The sequence below is a fragment of the Toxotes jaculatrix genome, chromosome 19 (genome assembly GCF_017976425.1).
Source record: "Toxotes jaculatrix isolate fToxJac2 chromosome 19, fToxJac2.pri, whole genome shotgun sequence".
NCBI lineage: Eukaryota > Metazoa > Chordata > Actinopteri > Toxotidae > Toxotes > Toxotes jaculatrix.
In genome coordinates, this window is record NC_054412.1 from 7,085,658 (window position 1) to 7,106,384 (window position 20,727).

General features: G+C 38.1%; 2 protein-coding genes across 2 annotated transcripts in view; one reads left to right on the forward strand and one right to left on the reverse strand.

The window, feature by feature from the left end:
- Window positions 1-8,435, forward strand: part of si:dkey-12h9.6 (macoilin) — a 38,777-nt gene extending 30,342 nt beyond the window's left edge. The window contains exons 8-11 of the mRNA XM_041063972.1: window positions 3,616-3,786; window positions 4,487-4,613; window positions 5,591-5,765; window positions 6,375-8,435. Of these exons, the coding sequence (XP_040919906.1) occupies window positions 3,616-3,786; window positions 4,487-4,613; window positions 5,591-5,765; window positions 6,375-6,565 (664 nt within the window). The 3' untranslated portion in view covers window positions 6,566-8,435. The remainder of the gene's footprint in view (window positions 1-3,615; window positions 3,787-4,486; window positions 4,614-5,590; window positions 5,766-6,374) is intronic.
- A 628-nt stretch (window positions 8,436-9,063) lies between these two features.
- Window positions 9,064-19,861, reverse strand: nrbp1 (nuclear receptor binding protein 1). The gene is made up of 18 exons (XM_041063970.1): window positions 19,291-19,861; window positions 18,758-19,016; window positions 18,546-18,668; window positions 16,814-16,915; window positions 16,618-16,707; window positions 16,400-16,440; window positions 16,040-16,134; window positions 15,086-15,169; window positions 14,945-15,003; window positions 14,423-14,521; window positions 14,196-14,328; window positions 13,823-13,913; window positions 13,446-13,496; window positions 13,094-13,229; window positions 12,675-12,728; window positions 12,493-12,556; window positions 12,044-12,099; window positions 9,064-10,813 (listed from the first exon to the last, which is right to left on the reverse strand). The coding sequence occupies exons 2-18, from the start codon at window positions 18,986-18,988 to the stop codon at window positions 10,718-10,720; spliced, it is 1,605 nt and encodes a 534-aa protein (XP_040919904.1). The 5' UTR covers window positions 18,989-19,016; window positions 19,291-19,861; the 3' UTR covers window positions 9,064-10,717.
- Window positions 19,862-20,727: the final 866 nt, after the last annotated feature.

Here is a 20,727-nt window from a genome sequence, read left to right on the forward strand (position 1 = left end):
AGTATGGCGTCAAAATCGGACAAAAAAAGTCGAAAAATTTTTTGACCTCAAAATGTCATAAAAAACGTCATAGTATAGTAAGGCGTTTTTTTCGGGCAAAAAAAGTCAAAAAAATTTTTGACCTCAAAATGTCATAAAAAACGTCATAGTATAGTATGGCGTTTTTTTCGAGCAAAAAAAGTCAAATTTTTTTTCGACCTCAAAATGTCATAAAAAACGTCATAGTATAGTAAGGCGTCAAAATCGGACAAAAAAAGTCGAAAAAATTTTTGATCTCAAAATGTCATTAAAAATGTCATAGTATAGTATGGCGTTATTTTCGGGCAAAAAAAGTCAAAAATTTTTTTGACCTCAAAATGTCATAAAAAACGTCATAGTATTGTATGGCGTTTTTTCGGGCAAAAAAAGTCAAAATTTTTTTCGACCTCAAAATGTCATAAAAAACGTAATAGTATAGTAAGGCGTGTTTTTGGAGCAAAAAAAGTCAAAAAATTTTTTGACCTCAAAATGTCATGAAAAACGTCATAGTATAGTAAGGCGTCAAAATCTGGCAAAAAAAGTCAAAAAAAATTTTGACCTTAAAATTTCATAAAAAACGTCATAGTATAGTAAGGCGTTTTTTTCGGGCAAAAAAAGTCAAAAAATTTTTTGACCTCAAAATGTCATAAAAAACGTCATAGTATAGTAAGGCGTCAAAATCGGACAAAAAAAGTCGAAAAATTTTTTAACCTCAAAATGTCATAAAAAACGTCATAGTATAGTAAGGCGTCAAAATCGGACAAAAAAAGTCGAAAAAAATTTTTGACCTCAAAATGTGATAAAAAACGTCATAGTATAGTAAGGCGTCAAAATCGGACAAAAAAAGTCGAAAAAATTTTTGACCTCAAAATGTCATAAAAAACGTCATAGTATAGTAAGGCGTTTTTTTCGGGCAAAAAAAGTCAAAAAAATTTTTGACCTCAAAATGTCATAAAAAACGTCATAGTATAGTAAGGCCTTTTTTTCGGGCAAAAAAAGTCGAAATTATTTTTGAACTCAAAATGTCATAAAAAACGTCATAGTATAGTAAGGCGTTTTTTTCGGGCAAAAAAAGTCGAAATTATTTTTGAACTCAAAATGTCATAAAAAACGTCATAGTATAGTAAGGCGTCAAAATCGGACAAAAAAAGTCAAAAAAATTTTTGACCTCAAAATGTCATAAAAAACGTCATAGTATAGTATGGCGTCAAAATCGGACAAAAAAAGTCGAAAAATTTTTTGACCTCAAAATGTCATAAAAAACGTCATAGTATAGTAAGGCGTTTTTTTCGGGCAAAAAAAGTCAAAAAAATTTTTCACCTCAAAATGTCATAAAAAACGTCATAGTATAGTAAGGCGTCAAAATTGGACAAAAAAAGTCAAAATTTTTTTTGACCTCAAAATGTCATAAAAAACGTCATAGTATAGTATGGCGTTTTTTTCGAGCAAAAAAAGTCAAATTTTTTTTCGACCTCAAAATGTCATAAAAAACGTCATAGTATAGTAAGGCGTCAAAATCGGACAAAAAAAGTCGAAAAAATTTTTGATCTCAAAATGTCATTAAAAATGTCATAGTATAGTATGGCGTTATTTTCGGGCAAAAAAAGTCAAAAATTTTTTTGACCTCAAAATGTCATAAAAAACGTCATAGTATAGTATGGCGTTTTTTTCGAGCAAAAAAAGTCAAATTTTTTTTCGACCTCAAAATGTCATAAAAAACGTCATAGTATAGTAAGGCGTCAAAATCGGACAAAAAAAGTCGAAAAAATTTTTGATCTCAAAATGTCATTAAAAATGTCATAGTATAGTATGGCGTTATTTTCGGGCAAAAAAAGTCAAAAATTTTTTTGACCTCAAAATGTCATAAAAAACGTCATAGTATAGTATGGCGTCAAAATCGGACAAAAAAAGTCGAAAAATTTTTTGACCTCAAAATGTCATAAAAAACGTCATAGTATAGTAAGGCGTTTTTTTCGGGCAAAAAAAGTCAAAAAAATTTTTGACCTCAAAATGTCATAAAAAACGTCATAGTATAGTAAGGCGTCAAAATTGGACAAAAAAAGTCAAAAATTTTTTTGACCTCAAAATGTCATAAAAAACGTCATAGTATAGTATGGCGTTTTTTTCGAGCAAAAAAAGTCAAATTTTTTTTCGACCTCAAAATGTCATAAAAAACGTCATAGTATAGTAAGGCGTCAAAATCGGACAAAAAAAGTCGAAAAAATTTTTGATCTCAAAATGTCATTAAAAATGTCATAGTATAGTATGGCGTTATTTTCGGGCAAAAAAAGTCAAAAATTTTTTTGACCTCAAAATGTCATAAAAAACGTCATAGTATTGTATGGCGTTTTTTCGGGCAAAAAAAGTCAAAATTTTTTTCGACCTCAAAATGTCATAAAAAACGTAATAGTATAGTAAGGCGTGTTTTTGGAGCAAAAAAAGTCAAAAAATTTTTTGACCTCAAAATGTCATGAAAAACGTCATAGTATAGTAAGGCGTCAAAATCTGGCAAAAAAAGTCAAAAAAAATTTTGACCTTAAAATTTCATAAAAAACGTCATAGTATAGTAAGGCGTCAAAATCGGCCAACAAAAGTCAAAATTTTTTTTATTTCAAAATGTCATAAAAAACGTCATAGTATAGTAAGGCGTCAAAATTGGCTAAAAAAAAGTCAAAAAAATTTTTCACCTCAAAATGTCATAAAAAACGTCATAGTATAGTAAGGCGTCAAAATGGGCCAAAAAAAGTCAAAATTTTTTTTCACTTCAAAATGTCATAAAAAACGTCATAGTATAGTAAGCCTTTGACATCTGTCAAAAAAAGTCATTAAATATGGCCTCAAAATGTCATAAAAAACGTCTTAGTATATTAGTCAAGTCTTACGGTGAATATTTTCACACTTTCACACCGTTTGGCCACGCCTGGTCGCACGGACAGTGTCAAACAAGAAGTTTCGTCGGTGGACAATTTTGAGCAAAGTTTGGTGACTTTTTGAGCACGTTCAGGGGGTCAAATTAGCAGAGAAAGCGGCGGAAGTATAAAAGAGGAGAATCATAATAATCCCTTTAGTTACAATAGGGCTTCGCACGAATTTCGTGCTCGGGCCCTAATAATATTAAAGGAAACAGAGCTTTGGTATCGGAATAGTATCGGTATCTGCAGATATCTTAATTCAAGTATCTGGATTGGATCGGAAGTGAAAAATTTTGGATCAGTGCATCCCTAGTTAAAACATTTTCTCTAAGCATATGTCTTGTTTCTCTTGTTTGCACAGTTTTATCAAAAATTAAAATGAGTACTGAAAAAAATGCAGTCCAACCAATTACACATGAACTCTTGACACATTTCCTACATCAAAGCCACATCCATCCATCTCATTGAGATGAGCATCTTATGCACAGTTTGGATCAGCGCCACAGGTTTTGATAAGGCATGCTCCAGTTTTTAAAGCAAGGTTCTCTCCAGTGACTCAACAGTTTCAAGGATATTTTTCAAGATGTGCTGAAGTTAATCTCAAATAAGACTATTTGGATGTGGCATTAACCCACTTATTGCTTATTTTTGACCTTATTTAAAGTGAGATGTGTCCTTCTTTCAGGATTCTGTGTTTGACTAAAACCAAGCAGCGGGACAAACAGACCAGTGTGGTGCTGGAGAAGAAAACCAGAGCAGAGACAGAGGCCAGACTCTCTGCTGAGAAACAGTTGGCTGAACTTCAAGCTCAGAAACTGGAGGAGGCAGCCAGCACAGCGCGGAGTCTAACAAACAGGCAAATCACACCTTTAAATTCCCTGCTACTGAAGTGGCTTAGTGCCTGAAAAATAAAGCTGGATCTGCATTTGTTTGCCACGGAGTGTAATTAAATTCTGCCAAACATTTGAAGAAAATGATAAAATTATGCTAATTCACTTTCTTGCCAAGTGTTAGATGTGGAGATTTGAAGATTTATACCGCTCTGATGTCTGTTTGTTCAATATGCAACTACAGCTAACAGCTGGTTAGCTTAGGTTAGCATAAAGACTGGAAACATGGGGGGAAACAGTTGGCCTGGTTCTGTCTGACAGTTTGGTTTTTGTTTTTATTGAACAAAATTTAATGTGATAATAAATAAGCTTTAGAGGTGCTAGCTGGCAAATCATGTTACCTTGAGCTAGCTGTTTCCCCCTGCTTCCAGTCTTTATGCTAAGCTAAGCTAAGCTAACTGGCTATAGCTTCATAATAAACCCACAGATGTGAGTGGTGTCAACCTTCTCATCTAACTTGTAGCCAAAAAAGCAGTTAGGCATGTTTTCAATAATGTTACTCTTTTAATGCACAGCTGACATTTTTACACATTTTCCTTTCTTTATTAACCATCTTCTTTCCATGTGTAGAGCATAAAAAACAAGGCCAGTGAAGTGCCATGTTTCTTTCTGTGTGAACTGGTCTTCACCGCTCAAAACTGTTATTTTCTCCATCTCCTACACCAGGCAGGAACACTCTGAAACCCAAATGTTAAGGAAAAGAGTTAAAGATCTAGAGACAGAGTACAAACAACTACAGCTGGAGTTTCAAGTGAAAGAGAGTCGGGTGATAGATCTAGAGAGTGATGTTGAGGTATCTTTTTCCTCTCTTTGGGAATGAACTTGTGAGTTTCAGTGTCTGTGAGTCTTAAGTGGTCCAGCTCCTTGCACAATATGGCGACCGCTGACGTTAGACCTTAATCTCTCTGTTAATGTAACTCGATCGCTTTTGTCTCTCACTCTCGCTGTCTTCCTCGGTCGCTGTTAGATCACCGGAAGTTTTGACCGGAAGTACTGACCCACACACTCAAGTTCTAATGTCAGCGGTCGCCATATTGTGCAAGGAGCGAGTACTTGGTTGTCTTCAGTTTGGTCATGTAGTAGTTTTGCTGTTTGGTTGTTTCAGATTTTTTTTTAATGTCTGTAATTCTTTCTTTTATTCGTTTGTAATTTTTTTTTTAGGAAACTGAATGGTTTTTGATGGGAGAAATTAAGTATTTTTACTTTTTCTTTTGCAGTCAACATGTTGTACTTTGTCATCACATCAGTATTATTGTATGGTTGTTTTTGTCTGACATCAAGTGTGTACAGTGTTGTACTGTGTGATTTAATTTTAGTGGCATACTCTCCATGAAGCATGCTGAAACAGAAGCCAGGTCTTTCATAAAAACATTGCACTACTTTCATTAAAAAAAAAAATCTGAGTGCAGGTCACCTCCCTCAAAATCTAAGAAAATGTTCTAAGTTAATGTTAACACAGAAAGAATCATCCCTCAGAATATCTGTCCAATAATGTGCAGCTTTCATGTTTTTTGAACGGCTGGCCAGTTTGTCATCGTTGTGTGAGAACTGTTTTCTCTGTGGTGCATTGGTTCCCTAAGTGAATGAAACAAAGCTCATTTCTAAAATAGATCTGGAAACAAAAGTGGAAAAAATTGACTGAAATTTTAAAAATGCATAAAACACTTAGTAAACCAAAGCGCTGGCTCCCTCAGGTGGTCACAGCAGGAGGTAAAACCACTGTTTTCATGTTTTACACTTGTTCTCACTGTGCGTGTTTTTTGGACTCAGGCTCTGGGAAAGTACCGCTGTGTGGAGAAAGAGACAGACATGCTACTGTCCACTCTGTCAGCCATGCAGGAGAAAGCTCAGCACCTGGAGTACAACCTGAGCGCTGAGACTCGCATCAAACTGGACCTGTTCTCCGCTCTGGGAGACGCCCGCAGACAGCTGGAAATCGCTCAAGGTTCACAGCCTTTCTCTTAACTTAATATTACTTCTGTCTGTGTGTCCAACTTCATTTTAAAATCCTGCGCCATACCCATACTTAGTACTTTTGACCTCTCTACTCACTGCCTCCATCAAGGAGGATACTGCATCTCTTTGGTCCCAATAGTTTAACTGTTAGTCAACAGGAAATCTAAAAATAGTGTCAGGTTAGAATGAAATTTTGACACTGGGACAAAGAACAAGTGATAAATTCTGGACGAGAATCTGGGTCCAAAAGCACCACCAAGTGGCCTTAAAGCACTTTGCATTTTGGCTCCAGCCTTGAACAATGAAGTCACACAAGTGTTTTTTTCACCAGTTTAACTAAAACATTGCACCAAACAAGGTAATCATGTATTTAAAAACACAGTTATTTGTGCTTTTTAAATATATCTCAGTGGTTCTCTATTGAAATTTTGCACATTTCATTCCTTGTACAGAGCCATGTTATTTCTGGACAAGATATAGGTGTCAAAACACCTTTGCTATGTGTCAGGATATGTGTTGATGAATCAGAATCAGGGTTGAGATTTCAGATTCACAGATTGCTGCATCAGAGAGTAAAATACATTTGTCTTTCCTACAGATAAAGTGATGAGGCAGGACCGGGAGATAAGTGAGATGAAGCAGAAAATTGCGGAGGTGATGGCCGTCAGCCCCGGCGTTTCCTACATGGCTCCTCGGCCCCCGGTGCCGCAGTATCTCACTAAACTACTCAACTCTGAGCGCTACATGCTGAATCCAAGAGCGCTTATGTACCAGTGTCTGAAGAAATAAAGGATCCTCAGACCTCCTTGTCAGACCAGACCCATCTATCCTAAAACGTGAGTGAGAGGGGTTTAATGTATTTTTATTACAGAGCTAAATGACACCACAAAGTCGTCTGCTTCCAGCCATGAGTGGAACCAGAACAAGCCTCCACAAGTCGAATGCCTTTAGCTGCACTGATGGTGCTAACTTGACATCATTCTGTAGTTTCCTCCCACATCAACAGTTGAAGAGTTTCACTCTCAAATAAGATATCCAATATGCAGAGCTGCTGTAGGCACGAGTTTTACATAGATCCACCCGCCCCAGCAGCATAAACCACCTAATTGGGATTGGATGCAAAAGAGAAAAGCACAACATCTCTACTGTTTCAGACTCTGGAGGTTTGTCTAAATGAGAATCCGGTGCTGGGTTTGGACATTTTTACTGAAGAGACTAAAGAACAAATCAAGTGTTTCCTAAACAGCTGTAAATGTTTTGTCCGAACAAAGCTGGACCAAGTCGATCTGCCTCTCTCCTCTAGGATCCAAAATGATCCCATATCAGTAAGTATGAATTCATTGTTTTCTCATGTCACATGATTTCTGATTATTTAAGTTTTACAGAAAGATAAATCTCAATACCCTGCAGCTGAAGACAACTCTATATAATGTAGTTCCTGGCATGACAGTAAAAATAACTATTCAGTTTTATTTTAGTCTTATTCTTATACAAAGTTGTAAGATTTCAGGAAATATAAACACCTTTGTTTTAATTATTTTTACAGAATTTTCTTGATCTGCAGTGATACTGAGAATATTTTTAAAAATAACATGGTCGAATTTCAGTTCATCCAATTGAGTCAAATGATTTTTAGTGTTAATCAGAACAAAATTATCTAATTGACCTTTCTACCTGTCATAATAGGAAGAGCACAGGCATTACTAATAACATCAACAACGGCGTCAGCAAGAAAAATATCAGGGCCCTGAAATTAAAGCAGCTAAACAGAAATTATCCATCATTCATTTTATTTACACCTCTGCTTTTCCTACTGCGACATGTCAAAATTTCTTCTGCGGAAAAAAGACCATATCTCACTACATGTCATACTCTAGTATGATTATAGTGAGATGATAAATGATACTATTGAATTATCTCCTAGTCCTAGTTGGATCTGTTTATGGACTTATTCTGATGAAATACAAATATTCTACATACAAATCTCTTAAAGCATAAATCCAATTATTAACAGACATTAGCATATTCTAATTGTTTTCTTAACTATAAAACAGGATGTTATTGTTGAGGTCTGTAAATAGAGGATTATTTGAATTGTACTGAAATTCAGACAAAAGTCATTGGTTTATTGAATCAACACTTTAAAATACAAATAACATATTGTCTGAGAATTAGACCCTTCAGAGTTGGAATATTTCTATTTAAAAGGTGCCGTCTTTGTATGAAGTTTCTACACTGCTATCAGGGAGTTTAATGAGAACAGCTGAGTGATGTTTAATTGTCGGAGCGACCTGATAACAGGAGATACAGTAAAAGGAGCTCACTGTGAGCTGCGATTATCGGTTTGTTTCCACTGACAGCTAATAATAACTACATTTTAACGTTTGGCAGCTCTCTGCTCCACAATGACAAACTTAGAGAAAAGAGAGACAGTGTGAAAAAGTGAACTGGTTGCCCCTTTTGTTAGTCGGTCACAATTCAACTTTTGTCCATGAGTTAAAGTGGAGTTGTGAATAACAAGGAATGGTGTTGACCAAACACAGTTCATGAATTTAATTACTGTGCCTATATACATTACTTTCAAATTGGGAAGTAAAACACAATTTTAATGTGAAAGAGTAATGTGTTTGAATTGAAGTGCTATGTACTGTTTTTGTAGTTTTACTGTTTGTTTCTTTTCTTTTTTTTTTTTAAACTCTATGTACAGAATTGAAAATACCCACGCCGCTGAAAAACACTCATGAACTGGATGTCGCCATTTTGGTAGCTTTTTATTTAGAGTGTGTTTCTAGGGCGTTTTATATTTTAAAAAAAATATTTTTTAGTCTTGCTGTACTTTTATTATACTGCTGTAATTTTGTACGGCAACGTGTTTGTCAGCATGAAATGTGTTTTATTCAACTGTTATTTGAGGACACATTGTGACTTTAAGTATGTACATGAATATACTTGTACAAGGGCTACAGTTTCTTAAAATTTTGAACAAATAATTGTTAATTCAGACAGTGATACTCTGAGGGTAGAGATCACTCTCTCCAGGATGGGTTTTTGTATAAATAATTTAAACAAGTGAATTTTGTCTCATTTGTGTGCGTCTGCGTTTGTGTGTACGTTATTTAATTTCAAATGTAAGACTCAGTTACAACTTCGTTTTCGAGAAGGCATGTATGTTGACAGTATAAACCTGAATGTGTGGTTTCGCGTACTGGTGAAATTCCCCTCTAACAACAGTGATATTAACTTGTGATAAACACAAGATGACACCAAACAATGACCTTGAGTGCTGATAGTGTAATTTTTTTTTTATTTCAGGAGGTGAAAAAAAGGGGGTAAATGCGTAGCAGAAAACAGAGCACAGTGTCCAGCATACAGTGTACAAGATGGTTACAAGCATGCCAGGCAGTCCCACGCTTGTATCTCGCAGTATCTACAGACCCTAACAGAAGGTAGTCACAGCATAGAGTAGGCGAGATTCGAATCACTGACTAAAGTTTTAATGACGCCATTTCCAAATCATCTAACTTCCTCCAGTTGGTGGGAAGAAGCCTGAGGCCACAGGACATTTCCAACAGGATGCCAAAGTGTACAGTAGTGCAAACTAGCAGAGAGATCCTCAAACAGTTAACAGATAAAATTGGTCTGAGCCAATAACTGAATTTCTAAGTGGCGAGAGCAGTTTTTTGCTATGGTGTCACACAGAATACCTCAGCCATGAAGGAAACTAATGCTTCAGGGGATGAAATCTAACTGTTGACTAAGCTGACAAAACTGTCTCTGCAGGATCAATTACTCGAATCTATCACCATCATTGATTAAAGCATGAGAACTTAAACGGCTCCAGAAGCAAGCGTGTTGCATGCATCAGTTTCCATTTAGACACAGAAAAGCATACATGCATTCACCAAACCTGCTGACAAACACTCGTTAGATCACATGCTTAAACGCCAAAGCCTCTTCACATGGATCTAAACCAACCCCTGCGGTGTTGAGTGCCACCTAAAGACAACTTACTGACCAAGCCCTAATCGATAAGTGCTGCAACGGGCTACTTGAAAACAGAAGCTAGCAATAGTTGGACCACAGTCTACACCCCTTTTGATAGAAAATAACAGTATGATTTAAAGAAGGAGAGCAAGTAAAAGCATACATTCAAACAACCACCGGCCTTAGTGCTGGAAGTGAAGTACAGTACACACTCGAGAAAAGATAGACAAATAAATAGTTTGATTTTTTTTCAATATTTTATCGGTAGCTCTTCAGATAGCGTTGCAGCTGTATGTTTCATGACTACGATGAAATAATTACAGAATTTTGAAGTAAAAGTGACACTGCATCCTTTGAGCTTGATGCATTCAAGAGTCTCCAAAAACTGATACAAGGTAGGAAGATGCCTCACTCGCTGCTCAAGAGAAAGTTTAAAGGACCAGACAACCAGACTTGACCTTACAACACCATAATACATACACTTCAGTATGCCAGGACAAAGTTTTGTTTTGTTTCATACAGACGACTATTAAACAATTTTACATAAAAATGTTTAAAATACACTTTTAACACTGACTTAAGGAAAATGCTGTCGTCATCCAGTTTTATTTTGCTTACCTCGATCATTTTGTTCCTACTTAGAAGTGAAAGAAATAAGCAAAAAAGTGGGAACATTTGTATTTTCCTTTAAGTTGCAACTAGGATTTCCTCTTTTTAAAGAGAAGCAGATGGCTGTATTGGGTGGGAGGAAAAAAAAAAAGAAAGCCAACAACCACTTAGTGGCAGCTTTTTCCATCAGAAGATACAAGGACAGGCTGCAGGATCTGCAATCAGACCAAGGCTTCGTCCCCTGTCCTCGCAAAGCTTTCCTGCAACTCAGAGGTGAAGCAAAAAGCTAGTCCTGTTTTAGAGGACGAGGGGGGCGGGGGGCTGAAAGAAGGCCTGGCGAGTCCTCCGCTACGAGGAAACGGTCACCGGATTGAGAGAACCATTCCGGCTGTAGAACTTGGAGAAGGCCTCTTCAAGAACGGATGCAAGTCGTGGCTGATCGCCCTGGAATTGAGATGGAGCGAGGTCAAAAAAAACGTACCTCTGCCTGCTGAAGCACAGGATGCTGTGTAGGGGTGTGCCATCTAAGTCACCTCACGATTCGATTCGATTACGATTCACAGTGCTACGATTCGATGATTCCCCGATTATGGATGCATCTCGATTAATCTTTTTTTTCCCACATAGAATGTTTCTTTTGTCACTCTGTAGTTACTTGTAAAATAATGTATATTTTTAAATATCCATTCATTGAAGTAAAACACATTTATCTCTATCTTTTCTTTTGTAACTCCTCTGATAAAAGAAGAAAAAAAACATTAGCTCGCACATGTAATGCCTGTTTCATTTATTGATGTAGATTAAAAACAATAATAGTACTAAAAATATATATTGTGTGGCTGTACTGACATGATTCTGATTTGATTATTTTATTATGAACATGTACATGAAATAAATATCTGTTAAAAAAGAAAAGAAAAAATAGGGAAAGGAAATTGACAATATTTCCACTTCTATTATAATCTGATATCTTGATTTACATGTCCAGAAAGTAATCCTTTTAAATATTATTGTATGTGCATGTCAGCCAGATTGTTTCTCATATGGATTTTGGACACTATATGGTCACTGCGCGTATTCTTACGTTTCCAGTCAACAGAGTGTTGACAGAATATGCAACACTCGACGCTAACCCCTCAGTACAGAGCCGAGCAGATCGCGTCGAGTTTCGCAGTTTTTTCGCCGACAAACACAGAGCCGTACGCAGCCGCTTCTCTATGCTTACATTGTTTTGAAGGGGGAGAGGCTTAAGTCCGTGGAAGGGGCTTGTTGTGCCACCCAGATTTGCTTCCCTCCGTGCAGTTTTCCCCAGACACATGTTCCTCTTCCACACAAAAACAGCATTGCACTCAAATTATGTCAAATTCTGCGATCTTCCGCGTTAAAAATAGATTCCGTTTTAGTTTGCCAATTCCGTGATTCAGTGATCGCGGAAATCATAGGGCCCCATAATATGTCCGGGGGGCACGCGCTACTTTTTTTTCGTTCCGACCGCTGCACTTTCCTTCCGTTATTAAAAGAATCGATTTTTGAACATTTATGAATTGATTCTGAATCATCAAGTGTTGCGTCACGATTAATCTGTGAATCGATGAATCGGGCACACCCCTAATGCTGTGGTTACATGGTCTTGGGGTGGGGGTGTGGGAGGTAATGGTGATGGACTCTACTTACCTCACTGATAAATCCCAGCTGAACGAGCTCCACAGCCAGCTCCTGCACGTTCTCATCTGGACAAACACGCAGAACAGTCAGAATATTTGGAAGGTGGGTAATGAAGTGTTAAGATTCTTGGTCTAATGCTCGTATGTCAAAATTACATCATGTCAGTGTAAAAGAATTTGCTTTTAAAGTATTTAACTTTGTTACTCAAATGATTAACGGTAGAAAAGCTGGACTTTTGACCATTAGTGGCATTAGAGGTTACCGGCATTCATATATAACATCCCAGCATAAACACGTGCAGTCCACTATGAAAGTTCTATTTCTACACATAGCAGATGGTGGTAGCAGTTGGTTGTGCACCATGATAGAAGCAATTAAACCAAAAACAGCAGCTTAGGAAGACTGCAAACTGATGTTGACCAATGAAAATGTGATCTGATAGAAACAGAGACACTCACTTGGTAACAAATCACAGCTCAAGTGCCTGTTCAATTTATCCTCAAGCTTCAACAGCAAGGTCAGCTAAAAAAAAAAAAAAAAGAGAATAAAATAAGTCAGATAAAAACATCAAGCACTTTCATTCCACTAGTACATGACTTAAAGCAGAGAGGTTACTTCATCGCTCATCAGTGGGACTTACATGATGCTTGGTGCCCTCATCGACAGGCTCGATATTACACTGCATCTGGAGGACCTGGGAAGTAGCAGAAGAACCAGCTTATTATTTGGCACATGAGCAAATAGAACCTGAACGGAGAAGAGTTGAAAGAAAATCCTAAAATCCTGTGCTAAGTTATAATAATTATATTTGTGTTTTATTCTACACGTAGAGTACAAATTGTTTTAATGCAGACAAAGAGAAACGTGAGGTTTTTCCTCAACAGAATGCAGATATCAGGTTTAGTGGATTTGTATGATTATTTTTTTGCACTGATTTTGTTTTTTACTCAAAAGTATAAGTGTTAAAAAATACATCAACTGTCTTTTCTCATATTCTATTTTCAAGACAATCACAAGGACTGGTGCAATTTAATTTTGCTCCTACATGTCAGTTCTTACCTTCCTGGTCTCAAGCTCTGCAGGTTCAGGAGTTGGGGTTTTGACAGAGGGGGGCACTATGGGTGACTTCACCGCCTCCTGCTGAGGTTGTTGTGGACATGGCATCCCAAAGGCAGTCAGAGGATAGATCCCATTCCTGATTTAACAAAGATGAAAAGCATTTTGCAGGACTGAGAATGATTGTACATTATGCGCATACAATATGACAATTCACATTTCATAGATTCATTAATCTCTTAATCTGCAATATAGCAATAATTTCCCATTTTTGGCCTCAATAAGTTGTTTCAGTAGAGAGTGAGCAGTTCCCATTTCCCCAAACAAATGTATGTTCCCATTATTGTTTTCTTACCTTACATCTTCCAAGAACTTGTCCAGCTCAAGGGCAGGAAACTGAGAGAGTCTGAAGCAAAAGAAAATCAGTTACTAATGCTAAATATTCAGTCAGTCGGGACTAAAGTATCACTAAATTAGAGCTGGGTTACATGGACAAACTTTCATTTAACTCCACCTGAACAGTCAGATTAGTTTCAAAACTAATATTATTTTAACTTGCATTAAATATAACATTCAACTAAAAACAACAATTTGTGACGCAAAATATGTGTAAATACAAATTTGAGCATGATAATGTGAAGACAAACGCATATGGACTCTTCCAGAGACTTCTTTTTCTGAAATTTTTTTCATCTCCCAAACCCTACTGTTTGATATGATACTCAGACTTACTTCATCTGAACTCCGTTCTTGGCCTCAACGATCACCAAGTTAGGGTCCATGTTCTTTGTCATTTCCTCTAAAGCATTTTCAGGAATCATATCTACAGGTAAACAAACAACACTTCAATCAGACCAGAACATTCACCCATCATAGTTATTTTTCCATTTTGCAAACACACTTAATGCTACTGCTAATGTTATTTTTGTGATTGTCTGTGGTGGGTTTTGGTTCAGTCAGTGCTGTAATGCAATGCACAAGAAACCGCTTTTGTAACACACACTGGGCTGCATCTGTATCTTTAAACTGAATATATGAATATACTAATTCCCAGTGTTCACACTGAGAAAACACTTTGTGTGTGTGTGTCTGTATTTTCACTCACGCTGGTGGCTGACGATGCAGTGCGCAGCCAGAAGCTTAAGTAAGGGCACCTCAAACAAGGCCTGGTGAAACAACAGCTCCTTAGCTGTGGGTCGCTTACTGGGATCTACCTCCAGACACTTCTGGATAAATTCCTGAATGAGCGAGGGAACAAAAACAAAACTTTAGGTTGTCGGTCTCTCTCCCAAACAACCATAGGCTTGAAATTCTGTGCTCTCCTCTGCTCACCCGTTGCAATGGGTCCTCCAAGGACTGAATGGCACTGTTTATGGCTTCTTGGGACACGTAAGACGAATCTCCATTACTCTGGATTTCCAACACAGCCATCTGGGGAGGTGATTGGACAAGGAAAGATGTAGATTAGAACAGATTAATAAAAACAAACACAAATCATAAATCAGCAGCGGCCACTCCCGTGTTACATAACACATTCTGAAGACACTGGTCATAACCTCACACACCTAAAACTATTTCTCATACAAAGGACAAAACATGTATTTCCACATTTCCTTTCTTACAAAGCACAGAGATAACTGACATACTGATTACTATTTCTGTGATGGCTGAAAAAAAAAAGCCAAAAAACACTACATTTCCAAGTAAATCACAGCCCTACAGATGTCTAACTCTGGTCTGACTGGCAAGAATGCAGTGATATATACAAACTGTGTACCACAAATGGAGGAATGAATGACTGTGCTCATCAGTATGTAACCTATCAGCTCAGAGAAGAAGAAGATGTCCTCTCACCTCTAAGGCGCACATTCCAAAGGAATAGATATCCACGGCTGTGGTAACACTGGCAACAGCTGAAAACAGGCCAAAGTTGATCAGTATCACAGAAACACCACAGCTGTATCTGAGACAAATGACGCACTGGCAGGATCATACCTCCATATTCTGGAGCAAAAAAGTGAAGGCTCTTCTGCTCTTCCCGACAGGTTTTCACATGGTTGTTAATGGTGTCTGGAGCAACTAAAATAGTGGAAAAGAGACTTACCAACACTAATACCAGAACCAAGGGAAATTGCAATAGTAAATGGCAACAGCAGTGTTAAAAAAAAAAAAAAAAAAAAAAAACATCACTGGCTGCTTCAAAGAGAGTGGACAGTATACAGGTGCAGAGCAAAGACAAGAATTCAGAGGAAAAGGAGAAACATTGAAATCTGCCAGATTTATTTTTATTAATGTAATGTTTTGACCTGCAAGGTGTTTTTGAAACATCCATTATCCCAAATCAAGTTACTATACACATTAAAAGACACATCATACCCTAGAGAAAAGACTGAAGTCCACACTGGATGATGGGAAACACATATTTTCGCATTTTTTAATGAAAAGTTTCAGTGTAGAGATTACCCACGAGAGGAAACAAATCTGTAGGTGGTCTAGGTTTGCCTCTAGGGGGAGACATATGATCTCAGAGTGGGTAAAGAAAATGACATTGTGGATTCACTGTGTTTTATGTTGAACACACTCAGATGAGACAACTGCTGATGGCAGCTTTGTACATTAACCATTGTGTCACTACACACTGCTGTGGGCTGTAGTCCTTTCTCTTGAATGTGTTTTTATCTACACTACACTGATTGGCAATAATGGGGTTTTATATTATGTCACATAATATGTAATTGTAGGTAGAGCTGTAATTTTTTGTCTGTATGTGTAGCATGCTTTTTGGTCACATGAACACTTATCTGACGAACTCCTCACAGGTCAAAACGTTGTATCAATTAAATAACAAAACCTCACAACCCTTTCCTCACATATCACTGTTTTCACACTGTTGTGTTTAGATTCTCTGACAGATCTCTCTTGCTGCTTTAACTGATCTCTGAGGCCTACCTGAGCCAATCTTGATGAGGCCGTTGTGCTGAATGAAGATGGTGTCACAGGTCAGGTTGCCATGGATGATGGCAGGTTCACAGGAGTGCAGGTAGCTAGAGGCAAGAACCGGAGGGCATATGGTTTTAAAAAAATGCTACCAAACCACTGACTGCAGCAGCTGGAGGTTTTCAAAATGTTTACCACTTTCACATTATTAAAACAGGATTTCATAAACTGGACGTAGCTCTGTAACATAGCGGATTGCCTGCAACTGCAGTAGAAACTTTTTGTCTTGGACTATGGATTATGTAATGTCTCATACCACAATTACTTCAAAGCTAAGCAGCTTACAAAAATTAACCTTGCTGTTGGACTAACCTGAGAGCAGACAGTATTTGTGTGCACCAGCGTTTCCAGGCCTGTCAAAAAAAAAGAGACATGTTACTAAAAGTGAAAGTTCATGTAACATTGGTTGGGGAAAAAAAAAGAGAAACAGGCCAAATTGTATTTTTATCAGCTGTTTCTGACTGGTCAGCATCGGTTTCAAGGAACTGCATTTCAAAAATGTTAGTGAGCCACAGCAAAGCTTTCATCACCTTTTCATTCATGGTCTTGTGGTTTTTCTTTGTCTTTTTCAAAAACTGTTTGAGACTTCCTGAGGACATGTATTCAGTGATGAAAATGACCTGCAGACAAAAAAAAATAAGGAATGAGAGAAGATAAGCACAAATGGTCTTTGTAATCTTCTTTATGTGATTAGAAAAAAGGGGGATTTTTGAGATGATGCCATACCCTCGCTCTGTTCTCTTTAACATCCGCCCAATATTTGTGGAACTTCACAATGTTCAAGTGCTCCAGCTGGATCAAATTATCAAACACTGCTTTGACTTTTTCCTGTAGAAGAAAATTAAGGAATTTACACATTAATTCATACCACCTCACATTTTAACTTGTAGCACATAACTATTAATAAAACTGGTACTGTGACCAACATGTCACACATTGCATTGTCAAAATTAAACACAAGTGAGCTCATTGTGTTTTAACAACACATTAATTTTAATGGCCTTCTTTTGACCAGTATGTAGGCTTAGTTGCTGGACAGACTGTCTTGTAAGTGCAAGGTTCAAATGCAGATTCAACAGGAGTAAATGAGTGTTCATAAAAAGTAATTCAGAGTCGTGCACTTTACTCCATACAGACCATATAACGACCATTTAATTAATACGACTATATTATGTATTTAGAAACTGTCGGACAAGGTCAAATGACCAAAAACAAACCAATCGTATGTATATTTTCACTGAAAAGCTGCCAGCTGCAGACAGTCTTTGACTACACTACCGGTCAAGTTTTGAACACAGCTCTTTTTCTGGTTTTTACTGAAATTTTAGCAGTTCAAGTGGAATGAATGGCCTTAGATGGTACAAAGGTCATCAGTAAGCTTAGGAGACCAAAACAGAAAACAGGGCTTTTTCTAAGATTGAAACCTTTGTTACTTAACTGTTTTCCTGCGGCAAAGGAAGCAAATGAAGCAGTGAAAATTGATGCAAACCATTCCTACAGTTGCCTCAACTTGCTGATGACTAACAAACCCTCTTTCTGAACAACGGCAGTGTTGGAAGAAACTGTTTTCCAACATCCTCTGACACATTATTAGGACAATACTGTAGTGCAGGAAGTAGTACTGTATATGGTTATTAGTACGGTGAGAAAAGGCAAGTAACGAAGGAAGAGAGACTAGTTGGTCAGGGCTTAATCCTACAGTAAGATAACAACCCAAAACATTTTTTTTTTTTTTTTCAAATTCAATTTTTTCAATCTTTATTATTTATTTGTTCTATGGTTTCATTTCAGAAACACAGCAACATTACACTGTATAAATTTCACACACAGAGTAGTTGCATACACCAACTTTTCTTTTTCGTCCCCTGGCTGGGAGACGAATCATGGATGTTGCAGTTACATGGTATGCTTTTTAATCATTAGATTACAGCAGCTCCCTACACCCGTATTCTAATGCTTTTTGTTAAATAAAGACGTAACAGACACGATCTTTAACTGACGCAATATCTGGAAACAGAAACCACTTCTGAAAGAAGCAAAAACCATTAAGTAAAATGCCTAAAATACCAAAAAGTATATGCAAGCAAGAGCCTTAAATACCACTGGTCTGCTTACATTCTCCCCTTCACAATTTCTGAAATTTGTTTGTTCAGTGTGTACTTTGCTATGCTGCTGGCAGCAACAAGTCCGACCACTTGCCTAAGGAGCTTAACGCCAAAGGGGAAATGAAAACCAGCAGGCTCCAACATTGTTAGTAAGATCACAGCAAAGAAAGCAATCTATAACACAAAAAACAATGCTCAGCACCATGTCAAGGTATTTAATTCCTGGAGGGTACAAATACTCCTCTTGCTGACATTATTCTCATAGTGATCATTACCTTACATGTTCAGATATTGCTACAGTGAACAAATACTACCAAGCATGGCCGTCTGCATAGGCCCATCTCTGTACCCACCTCTTGTAGTTTGAAATTCTTCCTCTCTGAGAACATGACCTCATTCCACACCACCTCAACTCCTTCCTCGGTGTCCATGGCCAAGTAAGCATTATCGATTCCGGGGACGTTGCGCTGATTCACCTACAGGAAGAAAACAAAAACAATGCATCAGCTGTGATCTGTACCTTAATAAAAGGTAAACCTGACGCCTCTGCAGACATATCCCCTACCTCTTCTCTGCGTTTCTGCCAGCGTCCACACGGGCTTTCCTCCAAAATCTCTGACTCATCCTCGCTCTCCTCTTCCTCATCCTCTGTGGCAGCAGTGGCTGCCGGCTGGGTCACCATGGACACGGGGGGAGACACCGATGACACTCCTTGACCAGCGGGTGCAGCTGCCATCGACTCCGGCTTCGCCTCCTGGACAGTGTCCGGGGCCTGCTTGTTCTCTCCCTCAGACATCCTCTCAGTTGTCAGGCCCAACAGCCTGCTGCATGATTCATAAAGCCCCAAACACAACATTAGCATCACAGACTATACACACGGACTCGTTAACTCTAGATAAACACAAAACTTGGCGATTACATCGCATTTTACAACTAGCTTTGCAAAGAAAGTATGCTCTCGGTATCTGTAGCTAGCTAACACAAGTGCAGGAGAGGAGTAACTTTGCACAAGAAGCTAGCCGATTTAGCACTCTGCATGAAAGGCCATTATAAACCGTACCACAAAACAGTAAAAGTAACACACAAGGTTGGACGTACGTGTTAAAGACAAGAGATGTGACGATGCCAGCTCCAGTTTAACAGACTCCCACCGTGGCAGACCAATCCTAGCCAGTTACTTGGCTCAGCTGGCTGTAAATCTTCTCGGTTTCTCAGCGGAGTCGCAGCTAGCTCTGTGGCGCTGCTAGCTCCTTGGCTACGGTACGCTACTAACTTCACAACAGGAGAGAGCAGCGGAAACCACCGGCGACCATTAAACTAACGACGCTCACAACCGCAGTGTTTATTCACTTCAAATGTCTCCTGAGGTTTACCTGCTCGTCAGTTAACAAACTAGCTGGTTCACTGTTAGGTAGCGACGGTGTTAGCAGCCCACCGCCCCTCGCTGCTTCTCAAGACTCCAGATCCGGCTAATGCGAGTGAACTCCACAATTCAGCCACATCCTAAACGCGTCTACTGATTGATAACATCACAGCAGCTCAAAGAGACTCGACAGAAAAAAAAAACACAAGGTTAGGGGTTAGCGATCTCAGCAACTCTATATCCGCGAACACAACGCCTCACTGACTTGGTAGCTAGCTTAACATTTAGCCAAATATGATGGCGACAACTTACAGATGCACACTCCCCTCGTCAGAGCCGAGACTGGTTGCCAGATACGGTTTGTCGGATCCCTCTTCTGCGTTGTTCAAATCGCTGAAGGAACTTGCTCTGCAAGCTGCATTGATTCACACACCACGATTTGGACTTACCATTAGTTTTTTAAAATCCTACCATTCCTAACTTTCCATCAATCTTCCTGGCAGAAATTTACACCATTTAATACAAAACAGTCTAACAGCTGCTTCTTCGTCATCTCATGCCACCTGTTCAAAATGGAAATAAAAATCCAGGTTTCCCTCAAATCTGGCAACCCTTCTCCCAGGCTCCTCCCTTTTCTTATTCGATAGAGGCGCAGATTGACAGAGGACTGGGCCAACTGAACACTGGATCATGATGAGCAGTCGGCTTCACCAAACCATTGAAAGGGAAATAAATGTCAAATCGTTTGTTTTGCCACTAGGTGTCAATGTAGCTGATGTTATAGACGTTAAACCCAAGACTGTAGACTTGATTTTTAGAGGTCCGGAGGCAATCACTCCAAAGTCCTACAGCACAATCCTACTCAACGAAGAAAACCACCGACCAAAATATTTTTATCAACTAAAATATTGTTTAAAATATTGTTTCTAATATTGTTTCTAAGCCAACAACACTGCCCTGTTCAGGTCGATGATACAAAGTCCTTTGTGATTTATTAATTAATGGTATCTATTAATTGCATCCAAAGTGTTTACACATTTAGTGCAAAATTTTGTTACATGAAAACAAAACATATACAATATGTGTATAATCATATGATTTAAACTTCATGTCATGAACCCCCCAAATTTACAGAAATATTACTGACAAAATGATCTCAGTGTTCCCAAAGG

Excerpts from the sequence above, each read along its gene's own strand:
- nrbp1 (XM_041063970.1), bottom strand. The coding sequence starts at position 18,988 with ATGTCTGAGGGAGAGAACAAGCAGGCCCCGGACACTGTCCAGGAGGCG. Across the intron at positions 16,708-16,813 it reads TTAAAGAGAACAGAGCGAGG|GTCATTTTCATCACTGAATA; the intron begins GTATGGCATCAT and ends TTTTGTCTGCAG. Across the intron at positions 12,557-12,674 it reads ATGAGGGCACCAAGCATCAT|CTGACCTTGCTGTTGAAGCT; the intron begins GTAAGTCCCACT and ends TTTTTTTTTTAG.